Here is a 15,432-nt window from a genome sequence, read left to right on the forward strand (position 1 = left end):
CTTCTCTGCTTGAACCCTGACCTCAATACCCTGCCCCCGACCATTTGATCTACAATATAAAGGCCAAATACTTTAGCCAGTATCTAGGCCCTACATGATGTGATTCTTCCTACCACTCAGGGCTCATCTCCCACTATGACGCCTCAGATCAGACCCCAACATCCAGCTGAGCTTGTCTGCCTATCACACTAGAACCCGCGGTACCATTAAGGTTGTGGGCTTTAGTTCATGTTGGAAATGCCTCTCCTAAAATCCTGACCTCCCCCCCCTCCTGTCCACTTCCCCTTCTGAGTGGTCTCTGTATCTAGCACGTTCTTCTTCTTCTTTTTTCTTAACGAGAGAGAAAGCATGAGAGCAGTAGGAGGGAGTAGAGAGAGGAGGAGAGAGGATCTTAAGCAGGCTTCACACCCAGTGTGGAGCCTAGCACAGGGCTCTGTCTCACTGCTGGGAGATCACGACCTGAGCCAAAATCAAGAGTTGCTAAACTGAGCCACCCAGGCTCAGTATAAAGATTTTAACTAATCTCTAAACCCAACACAGGGCCAAAACGACTGTCCAGCCAAGGCCAGCACCCCAACCCGAAGGCCATACCTCCGCCTGCCAAGCCAGCGTGGAAGCCGAGAGGGCGGAGGTGCGGCCAGCCCCGAGAACGGCGATCGTCTCTCCATCGTCATCCACCACCTTGAAGTCCAGGTCCTCGTTGTATTTTCTGCGCTTCACCTGCCGTCCTGAGCGTCGCTTCTGCAGGGCAAACACACCGACCACAAACATGCTCTGTGAGTCAAAGGCAAAAGCCTGCACGAGAAAGAACACACTCATGGACGCTCACTAACATGCACGGGAGGCCCTGCCTACTGTACACAAGCAACATTCCTTAAACACAACTCTTTAAAGAATTAAATTCACTCCAAATGAAAGGTAGCTGAGGGAGATTCTTCTCTTCCCTGCAAAGAAGGTCCACATAGTCTCCAAATCCAGTGACGTGTGCTGTGGTCATTAATGACAGTGACTTTTTTTTTCTCCTTTCTGGAACCAATTTCTATTCCAGTAAAATAGGGATGGGACGTAAACTCCGTCATCTTTCAGATTTCTCCCAGCACAGCTGGAAGCTCCTACTTTAGGGAGATATAACTGTTTTGGTTTTGGTCGAATTCACAGTACTTACCATATTTCTTTAAACACTAAGTAATACCAATTTTATTAGGACTTACTTTGAGAATCTCATACCACTACTTGCAAAGCAAGGAGACATCTTAAGTGTGACAAAACAAGACTCATGAGTCACCATCTGAGGACTCATCTATAATTAAGTAACTTGTGACATTTTAGAGAGACAACATTCTACAACAAAGCAGCCCAGTGGCTTTCCTCAAACAGAAAAGCACATGGTTTGTCTCATGTACACATCATATCCAAGCAGCAGAAACAGTTCTGGGAACCATGCACCAGCTGGTTCTCTCTCCAACCTTAACCTTAAAGAGCAAAAACAAAAACCAAACATTATTTCCCTTATTTTTTTTTTTTTAAAGCATACGTCCTGGGCCTCTGTGTTCCCATTGTGTTTCTTCACTAGGTCACCTCTATGACACTTAATTTTCCATGAGGGATTCCCCACGAAAACCTGCCCCCCCCAATCCGATGTATAGATTACCATCCTGGAAACACTCAAAACCCTGCCAGCTCCCATCAGCCCGACATGCCGCTGCTTGGCCCATCAGGACACCTGGCAGCCAATAGTCTGAGTTCATAGGCTGGGATGGAGAGGGTCGCTGCTCTGACACCCCAGACACTACTAATTTCCACCGTGACATTAGAAGCTGACACTCTCCTACAGTGAGGACCATCTAGGAATCTGTGAGGATTCAGAGGATATTTGAAGGTGCAGTAGTCGGATGACTTCACATGGCCCCCCAGTGGCCACAGAGCCCAGATAAACTGTTGTGTATATCAGAGGAAACAGCACTTCCAAATATCAGAAATGCTATCCAAGACAGGTGGCCTCAACTCAGGGAGGAAATTCCTACAAGTCATGGGCTCACTTCGGCAGTTTTAGAAATCTCATTCATGTGGGCAACTCCTTGTTTCCACGTTTGGCCCAACTTCCTTGACTATTTTGGCAAAATGAATACATCTGTCCCTGACTTTCCCAGCATCTGGGATTATGAAAATGTCCTTACACAGACTGGCCTAGCATTCTGAGCCCTAAAAGCATCACCTCCATGGCAAGTAGGCCCTCCAAGTCTTACCCAGAGTGCCCCACAATTCTATTTCCCATATTCATTCTTTCTGCAGCCTAACATCATGCCACTTCCCAAGAAGGAAGCAAACACCACTAAAAAAACTTGGGAGACCATCAGTATAAGGATCAGAGTGTTAGGGGAAAAAGCCTGTGGTCTTCGGTGCTCACCCACCCAACAGTGAAAGCCCAGCCTGGGTCTGTGCGCAAGGGGTGTGGGCTGGAGACGGAGAGAGGAGGGCAACAGAACTGGCGTCAGCGGGATCTGTGCGGCAGCCGTAACCTCCAGCAGGGCTCCCGTTCACAGCTGTACCTGGCTGTCTGCAGACTCAGTGGACTCCTCGGGACTCCGCAGGGATGAGTTCGGCAGGCCCTGATCCAGCTCTAAACTCTCCACTGTGGTTTCACTTTTCCTCTTTCCTTTCTTCTTTCTCTCCACTGGAGTTGGTCCTTGCTCCTTGCTACAAGGAGAAATTCAGAATTAAAACTCTTGGGCAGTTTTTAAAACTAAGAGCTCTCAAGTGATGAAAGTTATGGTATCACGTTCTGGAATTCTTGTCCTGGGGTAGGCTTTAATGGGGAATCTACAAGAGTTTCTTCCCAGAACTACACAGAAAGATGGGAAGAAATATGGCTTGAGGCAGAATTCACTTTTTTAAACCCCTATCATGACTACTTTGGCTATGATTAATGTGGTAAGAAATAAAATAATATGAACATCCCCAAAATCTCACTTTCAGTTTATATAAATGTCTTCTCTAGTAACGTTAATTGCCAGATATTAAGATACTGTGAATCAGTAAATTAATCTCCCTTTCAGTTACATGGGAAGAGACATTTCCCTAATCTGTCATCATCCTCTACTGAAAATGGTCTATATAAGCCTCAGAGTAAGTACTAGGAACTCAGAAATGAAAATAATACTGTCCTTGCCCTTGAGGAGGTTACAATTCTGAAAATCCTACAGGCCACCTATAGCCACAGCCCAGAAGGGTAGCTGAATGCCTCCGGAGAGAGGTGAAGACAGGCAAAGTCTAGCCATCCTGAATGGTCCTAAGATGGCAACACCTCTTAAAAGCTTTTCCTGACCTCCTAGCTGATAAACCCTCTTTTCCATATTCCCAAAGCACCTCGGCAATGCTTTGTCTAAGGTACATCAACTCTGTCTTTCACCAAAGTTAGTCCTTCACTGTGACATCAGTCTCAGAACCACTCAGTGTCTGGCTCCTGTGTAGCTGCTCCACAAACCTTTGTAAGTGGATAAGTATTTTATACATCTCTGATCTCTCCTACCAGACTCTGAGTTCCTAGAGGACAGTATGTATCTGATTAAGGTTTGTATTCCCCACAGTGAGCAGTTTCATAACTTCTACATTAATAAGTACCCAGTAGATGCTTACAAGGTCACTCGTCACTGGGGAGATACGGGAAAATGCAACTGAGCAGGGATGGATATGGAACAGAAGTTGTAACAGAAGCAGTAATAATAATTGTAGCTACTATTTATAAAGCACCGATTATACGCAGGCACAGCTCTTTAAGTCTCTCACATGCATTACCTCACTTAGTCTTCACATCCACCTTACGAGGCAGAGGGTACTACTATCCTCGTTTTATCAGGAAGCGCGGTGAGGCTCAGTTAGATTTCCAGGGCCATATGGCTGGTAAATGGTGAGGAAAGGATGTGAGCCCAGGCACGCTCTTAACCACCTTGGCACTCTTGGGGGAATGGAAAAGTGCTAAGCACACATCTATTAAAGGACAGCCTGCGTGGCTGGACGACAGGGCAAATGAACAGAGGCACTAAGTAATGAGGATGCAAGGAAACTGGTACATACCAAGCCAGAGAGTTCTGGCTTCATTCTGTGTGACAAAAGCCAGACAACAAGCCCAGGCAAGAGGAAATGAAGGCCCAGGCTAAATATAATCAATGAAAACTCAAAGGTGAAGAGGATTTAAAAGATCCAGGAGAAATAAAACCAGTATGTGTGAGCAAGGGACAGAACATGGAAGATGAGGAAAGAGCCAGAACCATGTTCTATCAGGTAAGTGATCAGAAGGTGGGGGAAAGAGAAGGCAACAGATGGCCTTGTTTAGAGACGGGAGACCCAGCACGATGAACTTTTGTCAGGAACACCAACCAGTGATTGCTGAAATCAGCCTGCCTCTCTCTTGAACACCCTTCACTGCTCATGGACCCTCAATCAGGTCAGCACAAACAGCAGGTCCTTGAAGTCTCTGGGCTGAAGAATGGCTTGCTTACCGCCCAGGAAAGGTCTTTATGAAAATTATTCTGTCCAACTTGAGGAAATTAAACTCAAGGGGTCCTGCCATTTTGGAGGATTATACATTTTAATAAGGGACCTGTATTCTCCAACACGGAGGAACAAACAAAGGTTCTACTTATCAGTTCAGAACAGGAGACACAGGTGAAATAATCTATAAAGATTCTAAATTTTTGCAGGATATTCATGTCATGTTATATAGCTCCTCACTAAGAAAACTGTAGCGCAATTTACATTCTATGAAGCACTTGTGTGTTCCACATCTCATTTCACTACTAACAACCACAGTCTCATGAGGGAGTCAGGGCAGGTAAATGAACCTCAAATTCCAGATAAAGAAAACAGGTTCAAAAGCAGCAAAGGTCCCAAAGTCACCAGCAGAGGCCCACACTCAGCTCATCTGACCCACAGCCTGTGGCTTTTAACACCATATTTTGTTTTCTGTCTTCCTCTTAAACCCCAATCTCCCTTTTAATGTAAAAACTTTGAATCTCAAAATAATGACCAAAAGAAGTAGCATCAAAATATTCCAATGACCCAAATACAGAAAAATAAATCCACAAATCCATAGTTGTTGACAGTTTTCTATATGGGTCTCTTAACAAAAGAAGGTTTGTGCTTAATTTTTTGGACACAAATTTAACAATAGCTGATTAATATACTAAGAGTCACAATAATACAGTCACATGTTCAGGGCCCTGTTTAATCTTCAGTAAAATCTGAAATCCTTTCTCCCAACAACTGAAATCAATTTATCTGACTACTAAATATAACTTCATTATGTTACAAAACTCCTGTCTACATGTTTACTCTTCATTATATGTATTTATCTGTATATATACTCAGAAGTACTCAACTCAAACTCAATCTCAAACCTAAACCACGATCAAGCCATAATTAAGGAACAGAACCTCCTCAAAATATGCATCTGTACTACACAATCTGTATATATTTTATATTTGCCTTCCATTTTTCAGAATCACATTAAATAATGAGTATAAGGACGAGTTACTGAGGCACTTTCAAAGTCAAGCCTGGGACACTACTAGATTTTCCTAGCCAGAAGCTGGGGTCAGGTGGATTAGAGGGAACATCTTCTTAAATACATGTTGGTAAAACAGGAAAACAACTGGTGAAACCTGCTTGCTTATTTGTGGGTAAGTTAGAAAATACTCCAGCTGGGAAATCTTCTAAGTGATTCCTGTAGGGTTACCTTTGGCAACAGAATCAATTTTGAGTTCCAAAAATTCTTCTTGGAGCTCTTCAGATTGTATCAGGAAGAAAAGATTCTTTGTAAGCTTATAAATGGGATTTTCAAATAGGACACAAGAAAATATCACTGAATTCATTCTCCAGGAAGAGTAGATGAAATGTGTTTTCTCCCTCTTTGGAATAACTTTTGAAAACTTAATGCTTGAGAGTTTTATTAAATGAAGACATTTAACCTTCAAATTATTCTACCTATAGACGGATTCAGTCCATGGAAGCTTGTTTGCTCTCTGAAAACTCGGCTCTTCAAAATTAGTGGTCAAATAATATGTAACAAAACTACGTATGTATATACCCTTTGATCTAGCAATTCCATTTATAGGAATATACTCTAAAGATACACCTCCAACAATATGAAAATATATACGACTGAGGTTACTCATGCAGCATTATTTAGTAACTGCAAGTTAACAGAAACTATCTACATAAAGAAACGAGAGTGAACAAATTCAGACACCTACAGTAGAGTACTATGCAGCTGTAAAACAACTAAGAATCCCACACACCAATGTGGAATGATTTCTAAGATGCACTGCTAAGTGTGAAAAACTAAGTGCAAAATGGTATATTATGCTACCTTTCGTGGAAGGAAAAAAGGGAAAATAAAAAAATATGTCTATTTGTATTTTAAAAAGAGGGGTACCTGGGTGGCTCAGTCAGTTAAGTGTCCAACTTGATTTTAGCGCAGGTCATGATCTCAGGGCTGGGAGATCAAGCCCACATGAGGCTCCATGCTAGACGTGGAGCCTGCTTGAGATTCTCCCCTTCCCAGGGCACCTAGGTAGCTCAGCTGGTTAAGCAGCTGACCCTTGATTTCGGATCAGGTCATGATCTCAGGGTCCTGGGATGGAGCCCCATGCCAGTCTCTGCGCTCAGCTTAAGGATTCTCTCCCTCTGCCCCTCCCCACCATGTTTGCTCTGTCTCTCAAATAAATAAATCTTAAAAAAAAAAAAAAAAATCTCTCCCTCTCCGTCTCCCTCTAAAAAATGTAAAATAAAACTAAAACATAGGGATGCCTAGATGGCTCAGTTGGTTAAGCGTCTGACTTCAGCTCAGGTCATGATCCCAGGGTCCTGGGATTTAGTTCTACACAAGGCTCTGTCTGCCTGCCACTCCCCCTGCTTGTGCACACTCTATCTCTCTCTGGCAAATAAATAAAATCTTAAAAAATAAAATAAAATAAAATAATTACAGGAGGGATGTACCAAAAAACAATGATTATCCATAAGGGATAGGTGGAGAGAATGGGTTGGAACAGATGCAGGAAACGAGTGACTTTTCTTTGACGTCTCTGAAAGTATCTTTTTCTAAAGATTTGAGTTTTAGAAGCATGTTGAAGTTCTACATAATAAAAAATTAAAAGTTAAAGGTGAAAACAACCTTAAATCAGTCCAAGTGTGTCCCTTCCTTCCCCAACATTGAATAGAGGGGGGAAATCTCATTAATTTATGAACACAGTAGTTGACCATTGAGCAATACAGGGGTTGGGGAACCGACTTACTAATAATCAAAAATCCTTGTATAACATTTGACTCCTCAAAAACTTAGCTACCAGTAGCCTACTACTGACCAGAAGCCTTAATATAAACGGTCAATTAACACCTATTTTGTATACGTATTTTTTACTGTATTCTTACAATGAAGTGAGCTAATGTTACTAATAAAATTTTGAGGAAGAGAAAGTCCATTTACAGTACTGTACTGTAATTATTAGGGAAAATCTGCATATAAGTGGATCCATGCAGTTCAAACCCACGTTGTCCAAGGGTCAACCGCATTTGACTACATACCTTCAGCTTTTGGGGCAGTGAAAAACTCCTGGCCTTTTTGGTAGGCATATGGGTGAAGCAATTTTGAAGCCATTTTAGATGTGATATGGGATTAAGCAAATGAGTAAATGTGTTGATGTGAGGAGTCGTGGTTCTCAATGAGGAAGAGGGAAGATGTAAGTATGAAATGTGGTTAAGGCGAGGAAGGTCACAGGGGATCTAAACTGAAGGCATTAGCAGGGACTCAGGATTTCTAAAATAAGCACATATATGAACACATGCATATAAATGCGCACACGGGTATTATGGATGTATCATGCATGTGTGCATATAGGTGTGTGTACATGCATGTAATCTGCACATGTATGTGTGTTTTCCCCCTTGCTCTGACAACTGAAAGAACCAAAAAGTGGAGACGCCGCAGTCACAATGTGCCCACCCAGCACACACCCCTTGGTCTGTAATACCAAAGTTCCTTCCAGAAATAGTCAACTCCAAGGCTGAGGTAGGAAGATACGAGATGAGCCTGAAACATTCTTGCTATGTCAGAAAGTAAAGGGGTGCTCAAAAAAAACGAAGGCAGCTTGGCGAAACGACACAGGAGTAAACCTGAAGAGCTCTTGTGGGTCAAAACTGGGACCATCTGAGCACTAAAGCAACTAAGGACTGTAATGAATTATAGAAGCTGAGAACAACAGGAATCCAAACCAATAACGGACAGATATACAAATAATGAATGTGTAAGGGAGAAGGGAGAGCTCTTGCTTCCTAAAGAGCCCAAATGGTAAATGCAGAGGAAATGTGGAGGTCGAAGATCATTCTATAACTACTAGAGGAAAGAGGAGTCCAGTCCAGAACCATCCAGGAATGGATGACAGCTGAGAACATGGGAAGATGAGCAGGATTTCTGCATGATGTTGAAGTGTCTCCCCACAGAGTGCTTATTAGCTGCGAGTGAACAAAAGCAGTCAACTAGACAATGGTTAGGGAAGAAAATGGTCCTACTACTCTTAGGAAAAACTCACGCGAGTACTTAGGGATAAAAAGTCATGATACATGCACCTTATTCTCAAATAGTTCAAGAAAAAACATAATTATTTTCATATATACCTATGCCATGCCTGGAGTGGATACTGTGTTGTTCAGCATTGTTTTGCTGATAACCACTATGGACCTTCCAGACTACAAAAGTGGGCAGAAGGTCAGGCGGGACTACAATACCCTACTCCTTTTACCACAGTGACTGATCTGGGGATGGATACATGACCCAGCCAGGCCAACCTGGGAGTCCTTCCTTTTAAAAAAAAAAAAAAAAAAAAAAAAAATTGGCAGGATTGATTAGGAAAACGAGTCTCTTTCCTCCTGCATTATAAAGTTTTTAAGCTGAGAGCCCATAGCTGCAGGCCACGACAGTTCAACCTCCAGAAGAAAAGCAGTTGCAAACGACGGAGCTGACACCCAGAAAGATGCAAGGGAGTGTTGGAGGCAAAGAACACTAGCAGAATCCTCAACTATACTTCCTGGTTCTGATCCTTAAAGTCAGTGAACCCTCTCTTACTTTTTTTTTTTTTTTAAACTTAATTCAAGTTGGGTTTATGTCACTTGTAACCAAGGGAGTTCTGTATAACACAAAGACCTAATAATACTCTCACCACTTAATGGCACACAGGGCTAGATCAAAGCAATTTCATTTTTATAATCCTCTTTTCTAGCTTTCAGGGTTAGAACAAACTAACTTGCAAGGACAGAAAGAAAAATGGCAGACAAGATTTTTGAAGCTCAAAGCAGTTATTTTTAGTAACAGAAGTCAAACTTGATTTTACAATAAAACATGTATGTACCACACAAGTAGTACGACTAACCCATGTAACTAACAACGGCTGATTAGCAGGCCTCACCCCAAAGCTCTCCGGATGTCTTCTACACAGCTTCATCAGCCAAGAAGACTTTCTACTTCTTTACTTTCTGCAGTTTGTATTAGGAAAATAAGTAATTTGGGGGCCGTCTGAATAGGAAACTGCATTACAGTAGCTACTTACAGAAAATTACATAAAAGCACTAGATAGACAAGACTTTCTCAAACTTTCCTCCCAGTCTCATCTCCAATTCCCAACCTCCAGGTTTCTTTGGTAGAACTGAGAGTTAGAAACTGAGCACCGATCTGAATATGAGAAAGATCTGGGTATGTGTCACAACACTGTTCTACTAGGAGTCATTCATGACTCTGCCTCCATAGATTCCAGGTAATAAGAATTTTTATCTCTCAAACCCCATTATTTTTTTTTTAAGATTTTATTTAATTATTTGACAGAGAGATCACAAGCTGGCAGAGAGGCAGGCAAAGAGAGAGGAGGAAGCAGGCTTCCCGCTGAGCAGAGAGCCCGATGTGGGGCTTGATCCCAGGACCCTGGGACCATGACCTGAGCCGAAGGCAGAAGCTTTAACCCACTGAGCCACCCAGGCGCCCCCAAACCCCATTATTTCAAAATAACTCATCATCCCATTTTTATTTTTTATTTTATTACTTTTTTAAAGATCCTATTTATTTATTTGACAGACAGAGATCACAAGCAGGCAGAGAGACAGGCAGAGAGAGAGGAGGAGGCAGGCTCCCCACTGAGCAGGGAGCCCGATTCGGGGCTCGATGCCAGGATCCTGGGATCATGACCTGAGCCGAAGGCAGAGGCTTTAGCCCACTGAGCCACCCAGGCGCCCCATCCATCATTATCCCATTTTTATTTTATTTTATTAAAGATTTTATTTATATATTTGACAGCGATCACAAGTAGGCAGAGAGGCAAGCAGAGAGAGAGAGGAGGAAGCAGGCTCCCTGTGGAGCAGAGAGCCTGATGTGGGGCTTGATCCCAGGACCCTGGGATCATGACCTGAACCGAAGGCAGAGGCTTTAACCCACTGAGCCACCCAGGCGCCCCCATCATCCCATTTTTAAATTAAAACTTATAGAATATCCATTAAAGTCAGCAAGAAAAATCAGTTACTGCCACAGGGAGTTGCCGTAATTCCCAAATTCAGAACTGAAAACAGCACATGATGCCAGTTACTACCTTCACAGACATGCACGTGGCTGGGGAGTACACAGCCCAGGAACTACCTTCACTCCAGGAACAACCCTTCAGAGAAGCTTCCCAGTCTAGGCCTTGCCATAGGCCCTGATCTTCCTCCCAGAAGGACATACTGTAAACATGGATATTACCCCCAAAGAGCCCCCCTGCACCCTTACTGCAACTTTTACTTAATGCCCATGTTGGTTCAGTCTATACACCGAGAACTGAGTTGGGCAGAGATCGCAAAAATACTGGTTAAATGAAAAAAAAAAAAAAAAAAAAAAATATATATATATATATATATATATACACACACATATATACACAGAACTAACTGTTTTGGTATAGTCAACTGTACACAAAATGAGAAGCAAATCTACCCTGTCCTCTGTCCCTTTAACTGTTATCACTAGCACCATCAAAAACAAAGATTACACTAGTTTGTGATATTATCCTAGCAAAAATATTACATATTTATAAGATGAAAAAGTACAGTTTTAATAAGCAATCTTATTAAAAGTTATAAAAGGGGTGTTACATGCAACTAATGAATCTGAACACTACATCAAAAACTTAGATGTACTCTAATATGCTGGCTAACTGAACATTTTAAAAAAAGTTATAAAAGCAAATAAAAATTCAAAAAATGTAGGATTTCAAATGACAAGCCGTCCCTACTTCCACCAAATCCCACTTTCTAGAAAGAAGTGCCTTTGAATGAGAGCACCCTAGCTCCAATGTGTTCATGCCTCTAGTTCTTTACCTGTCAACATTAAGCAACAGCTAGTGACATCCTGGTAGGAAAGTTGATTAATTTATATCTTACATACATCCCCTCCTCTCTCCTCTACTCAGTATTCTTGTTGAATTCTTTTAGTTTAGGCAATATGTTTTAAATTTTCATTAATTCTTTCTTGTTTTCTGACTGCTCCTGTTTTATAACTCATCCTTGTTTTGCAGACAAAATACCATCTTGAATCTGAGGACACAAACCTAACATCTTCAGAAATTTTTTTCCTGGACTTCTTTCTTCTGAGGACAATCATTCTGCTGGCTCCCTTCTCCTCTTCTTTGCTGCTTAAAATTTTCCTCTACGGTTTCATGATCTTTGGTGGATTGCTTTTGTTCAAAATGAAGGAGGTTGAGGGGCCCCTGGGTGGCTCAGTCGGTTAAGTGCCTGCCTTCAGCTCAGGTCATGATCCCAGAGTCCTGGCACCCAGCCCCACATAGGGCTCCTTGCTCAGCAGGGAGCCTGCTTCTCTCTCTCCCTCTGCCTGCCACTCCCCTGCTCTCTCCCTCTCTGTCAAATGAAATCTTTAAAAAATAATAAAAAATAAAGTAAAATGAATAAGGTTGATAATACAGGTGGCTGGTGAGACCAAGTCTCACCCCCGAATGAGAAGCCTGGCTTAGTACTCTGTACACATATGTAGCTGCCCTCTTGCCCCTTTTAGGGTATTGGCAGGGAAAGGCAGAACAATAGCCCTAAGTCCCTTTCTGGTTGATAGGAGTCTCCACATGGGAGTCCCAGAGCATCCCCCGGGGCAAACTGCTCAATACCTTTAAAGTAACTACCTGATTTCAGCCTGGAGCTGGCCAGCCATACAACCACTCACTCTATAGGCAGTCCCTTCAATCACCTCCACTTCCGGCCTGCCTCCCACCCCTTCTCCAGGGCTGCCAGGTCCACTGTAAGGAAGCAGCATTTCTATCTCTACTACAAAGAGCTCCTGCATGCCGGGATCCCCCCACAGCATCTATCCACCAGTATGATACAGTGGCCTGCCTTGCCCAGAAATTCACATCTCTCATCTTTTAAAGATGTATTCTCCTCTGTCCTTCCCGGCATTTTGTTATTATTTGGTTAAGAATTGAAAATAAAAGTATGCTCAGTGGCCGTATTCAAACTAGTAGCACCCCTCCACCAACCTGCTATGGATTCTCCCAGGAGCCATCATTCTTCCTCTTCCCCTGAGCAGCCTGTGGTGAGCTCTGAAAATGATCTGCTATTCACCTGACCCAGAAAACCCTACGAAATCATGCAAATCAAGAGGTTCAAATCTTTGGTTCACTCTAAGAACACACGTGAAACTGCCCAGGCCATCTAGGGTCCGCAGAGCCTGAAAAGCCCCAAGTATGTGACAGCCACACTGTGCAGAAGTGGGGCGTGGTGCTCGGGTGCGACTGCCTGGGGCTGGGAGGTGGCCCAGGCTGAGAAGCGGGGCTGCACGTGAGGTGCGGGGCCCACGAGCAGTGCTGAAGTTTTACCGCACAGGCTTAAAAATGCTGAGAATAATGCTGACTTAAGGGTTTAGATGCAGATTCTCTGGCCATTGAGCACACCCAGGTGAACAAACCCCAAGACGTGGCGCCAAATTTACACAGTTCACGGTCAGATTAACTCGTACATGAGCTCTCCTGGGACCACGAGATGAGCTTTCCTGAAAAAGAGCAGACCGTTCCAAAACCAGCAAAGGAGGCTGCTCAGAAGAAAAAGATACCCCAGAAGAAACAAAAAACGGATGGCCTGGGAATCATTTCAGCATAAAATAAATGCAAGTAAAAGTAAATGCAGGAAAAAAAACAAAACAAAACTTGAAAAGCGCCCCCCCCACATTTATTTAAATGTCTTTTGGTTTTTTGGCTTTAGGTCTTTTCTTATCTATTAACTCCTTTAATACCTGGCTCCGTACTCCCCACTTGCGAGGGACGGACTCTGCCACAACTGAAATAGTCTTATCTGCCGAATCCTTCTGGTTATTCTGTACATGGTGATACTAGGGCCTTCTGCTTGTTTATGTTTTTGCCTCATTTTGGAACCCTCAAAGGGCTGTTTCTCTAACCCGTGAAGCTCCTCTGAGATAGGGAGGAACACAGATGATGCTTCTATGCCACCCTCCTCCCTCCACTACCCCACTCCCACCGAAGGTACTCCTAAATAAAGCTAGGCACACAGGAAGCACTACAGGATACAGAAAAAAGAGGCAGGTATTCATCCAGCATTCTTCTTTAGTAAGTGTTCTTTTCAGATTTAGTAAAAGCCTACTGTGTACCCAAGCCTAACTTATAAAGCCCTGAGCACTACAGAGTAATAAGCACCCCAGGTGCTCCTAGAAAAACTTAATCCAATGGAGACTTAATCCAAAACTTTAGAGGTGGGTCTCTGCCCCTATCATTCGCAGTTCCTCCCTACTCCCCATAAAGCCCAGTGGGTTCCGAGCACAGGTCTCTACTCAGAACTCATATGTCTTCACATTTTTCTTCTTCCTTCTAGTAACTGGTCAGAATACAAAAACAAGTCCCCCAACAGAAAGAATGCCGTCAACACATACTCTTGAGCCTAAGCCTGGCTCCACTCAGCAAAGATCTGCAGTCTCAACAAAGATGGGTGATTGACCTTCAAGCATGACATGGAGCTGGGCTGAGTTTCACTGCCCTCCTGCATCACAGTGGCGGTCGACTCACAGCTCTAAGGGTTATGGAACTTGAAGGTCTGGGCTTAACGTCCTAGAAGCAACCCTTCAAGAAGGAAAGCAGAAAAGGTAAAACCTTTCTTCCAGGATACTACTAGACTTACTGGATTTGGGAAATAATATTCTGTTCTGGGTTGACAAGCCAAAATAAATGGGGGTAAAGGCTGAGGCCCCAAACTTGGGGTCTGTTTTGGAAAATAAAACAAAACAAAACAAACCAAAACGAAAAAAACCCTCATCCAACAAGCAATTCTCAGGCACAGGGTTGTCTGTGTCTGAATTCAGCTCAACTCTGACACTATCTACCTGGAGATAGCATCAGATTCCACAGGTTGTGGGCCCACAGCCACAACCCTGCCCCCACCTGGCCTCCCATTTCAGATGCCAATCACGAGTCCAGGTTCACCTGTGCTTCTGACCAACTGCCATACACCAGAGGTTCCAGTGACCACTCCCCCCCATCCACTCACTCCCACCCCATGTTCCAGTAATTTGCTAGAGCAGCTCACAGAACTCAGGGACACACTTACTTACATTTCTCAGTTTGTTAAAGGAGATGACAAAAGATACAGACGGACAGCCAGATAAGGAGATCCACAGGGCCAAGTCTGGGAGGACCCTGAGCACAGGAGCTTCTGTCCCTGTAGAGCTGAGCTGTGCCACCCGCCTGGCACAGGGATGTATTTATCCACCTGAATGTTCCCCAAACCTGCTATTTTTGGGATTTTAGGGAGGCTTCCCCATATTGGCATGATCAATTATTAACCCCACTTCCAGCCTCTCTCTCCTCTCTGGATAATGAGGGGTGGGGCTGAAAACTCCGAGCTTCTAATCGTGGTTGGTCTTTCTCATGAGCAGTCACCATCCAGGAGTCTACCCAGAGTCACCTCACCAGAACAAAAGATGCTTCTAGTATTCTGATCACTTAGGAGTTTGCAAGGGTTTAAGTGCCTTTTGTCAGGAACAGGTCACAGACAAATGGTAGAACAAGGAATGCTCCTAGTGTTCTTAACAATGAAAAGATCGCAACAGTTTCAGGAGTCTGGTGTCAAGGATGTGTCGAAGACCAAATGTGAGAATAAGAGATGAGACTGGTATTTCCATCACTCAGGAATGTACAAAGGCTTCAGGAACTCTGTGCCAGGAACCAGGGCAGAAACCAATACATGTAGTTCTTATCACTTCACAGGGCTCATCACACCGTTCGTCTCTTTTCCTCTTTTTGGTTTTCCATGCCGAGCAGATGTTAAATATAAAAATGTAAATATGCTTCATTTTCCCAGTGATCTTTTATCTGTTTCTCAAAGGATGGTATAAGAACCAAGTACACTTTA

At 43.3% G+C, this 15,432-nt stretch overlaps 1 protein-coding gene across 7 annotated transcripts in view; it reads right to left on the minus strand.

Moving 5' to 3' along the window:
• The window catches only part of CHD6 (chromodomain helicase DNA binding protein 6), a 197,257-nt gene that overhangs the window by 109,543 nt on the left and 72,282 nt on the right, over positions 1-15,432 (minus strand). For all 7 annotated transcript variants that reach the window (XM_047744091.1, XM_047744090.1, XM_047744093.1 and 4 more), the window contains 2 exons: positions 2,550-2,697; positions 592-741 (listed from right to left, as the gene is read on the minus strand). In XM_047744091.1, coding sequence (XP_047600047.1) covers positions 592-741; positions 2,550-2,697 — 298 coding nt within the window. The remainder of the gene's footprint in view (positions 1-591; positions 742-2,549; positions 2,698-15,432) is intronic.

Source organism: Lutra lutra, chromosome 9 (assembly GCF_902655055.1).
Source record: "Lutra lutra chromosome 9, mLutLut1.2, whole genome shotgun sequence".
Lineage (NCBI taxonomy): Eukaryota > Metazoa > Chordata > Mammalia > Carnivora > Mustelidae > Lutra > Lutra lutra.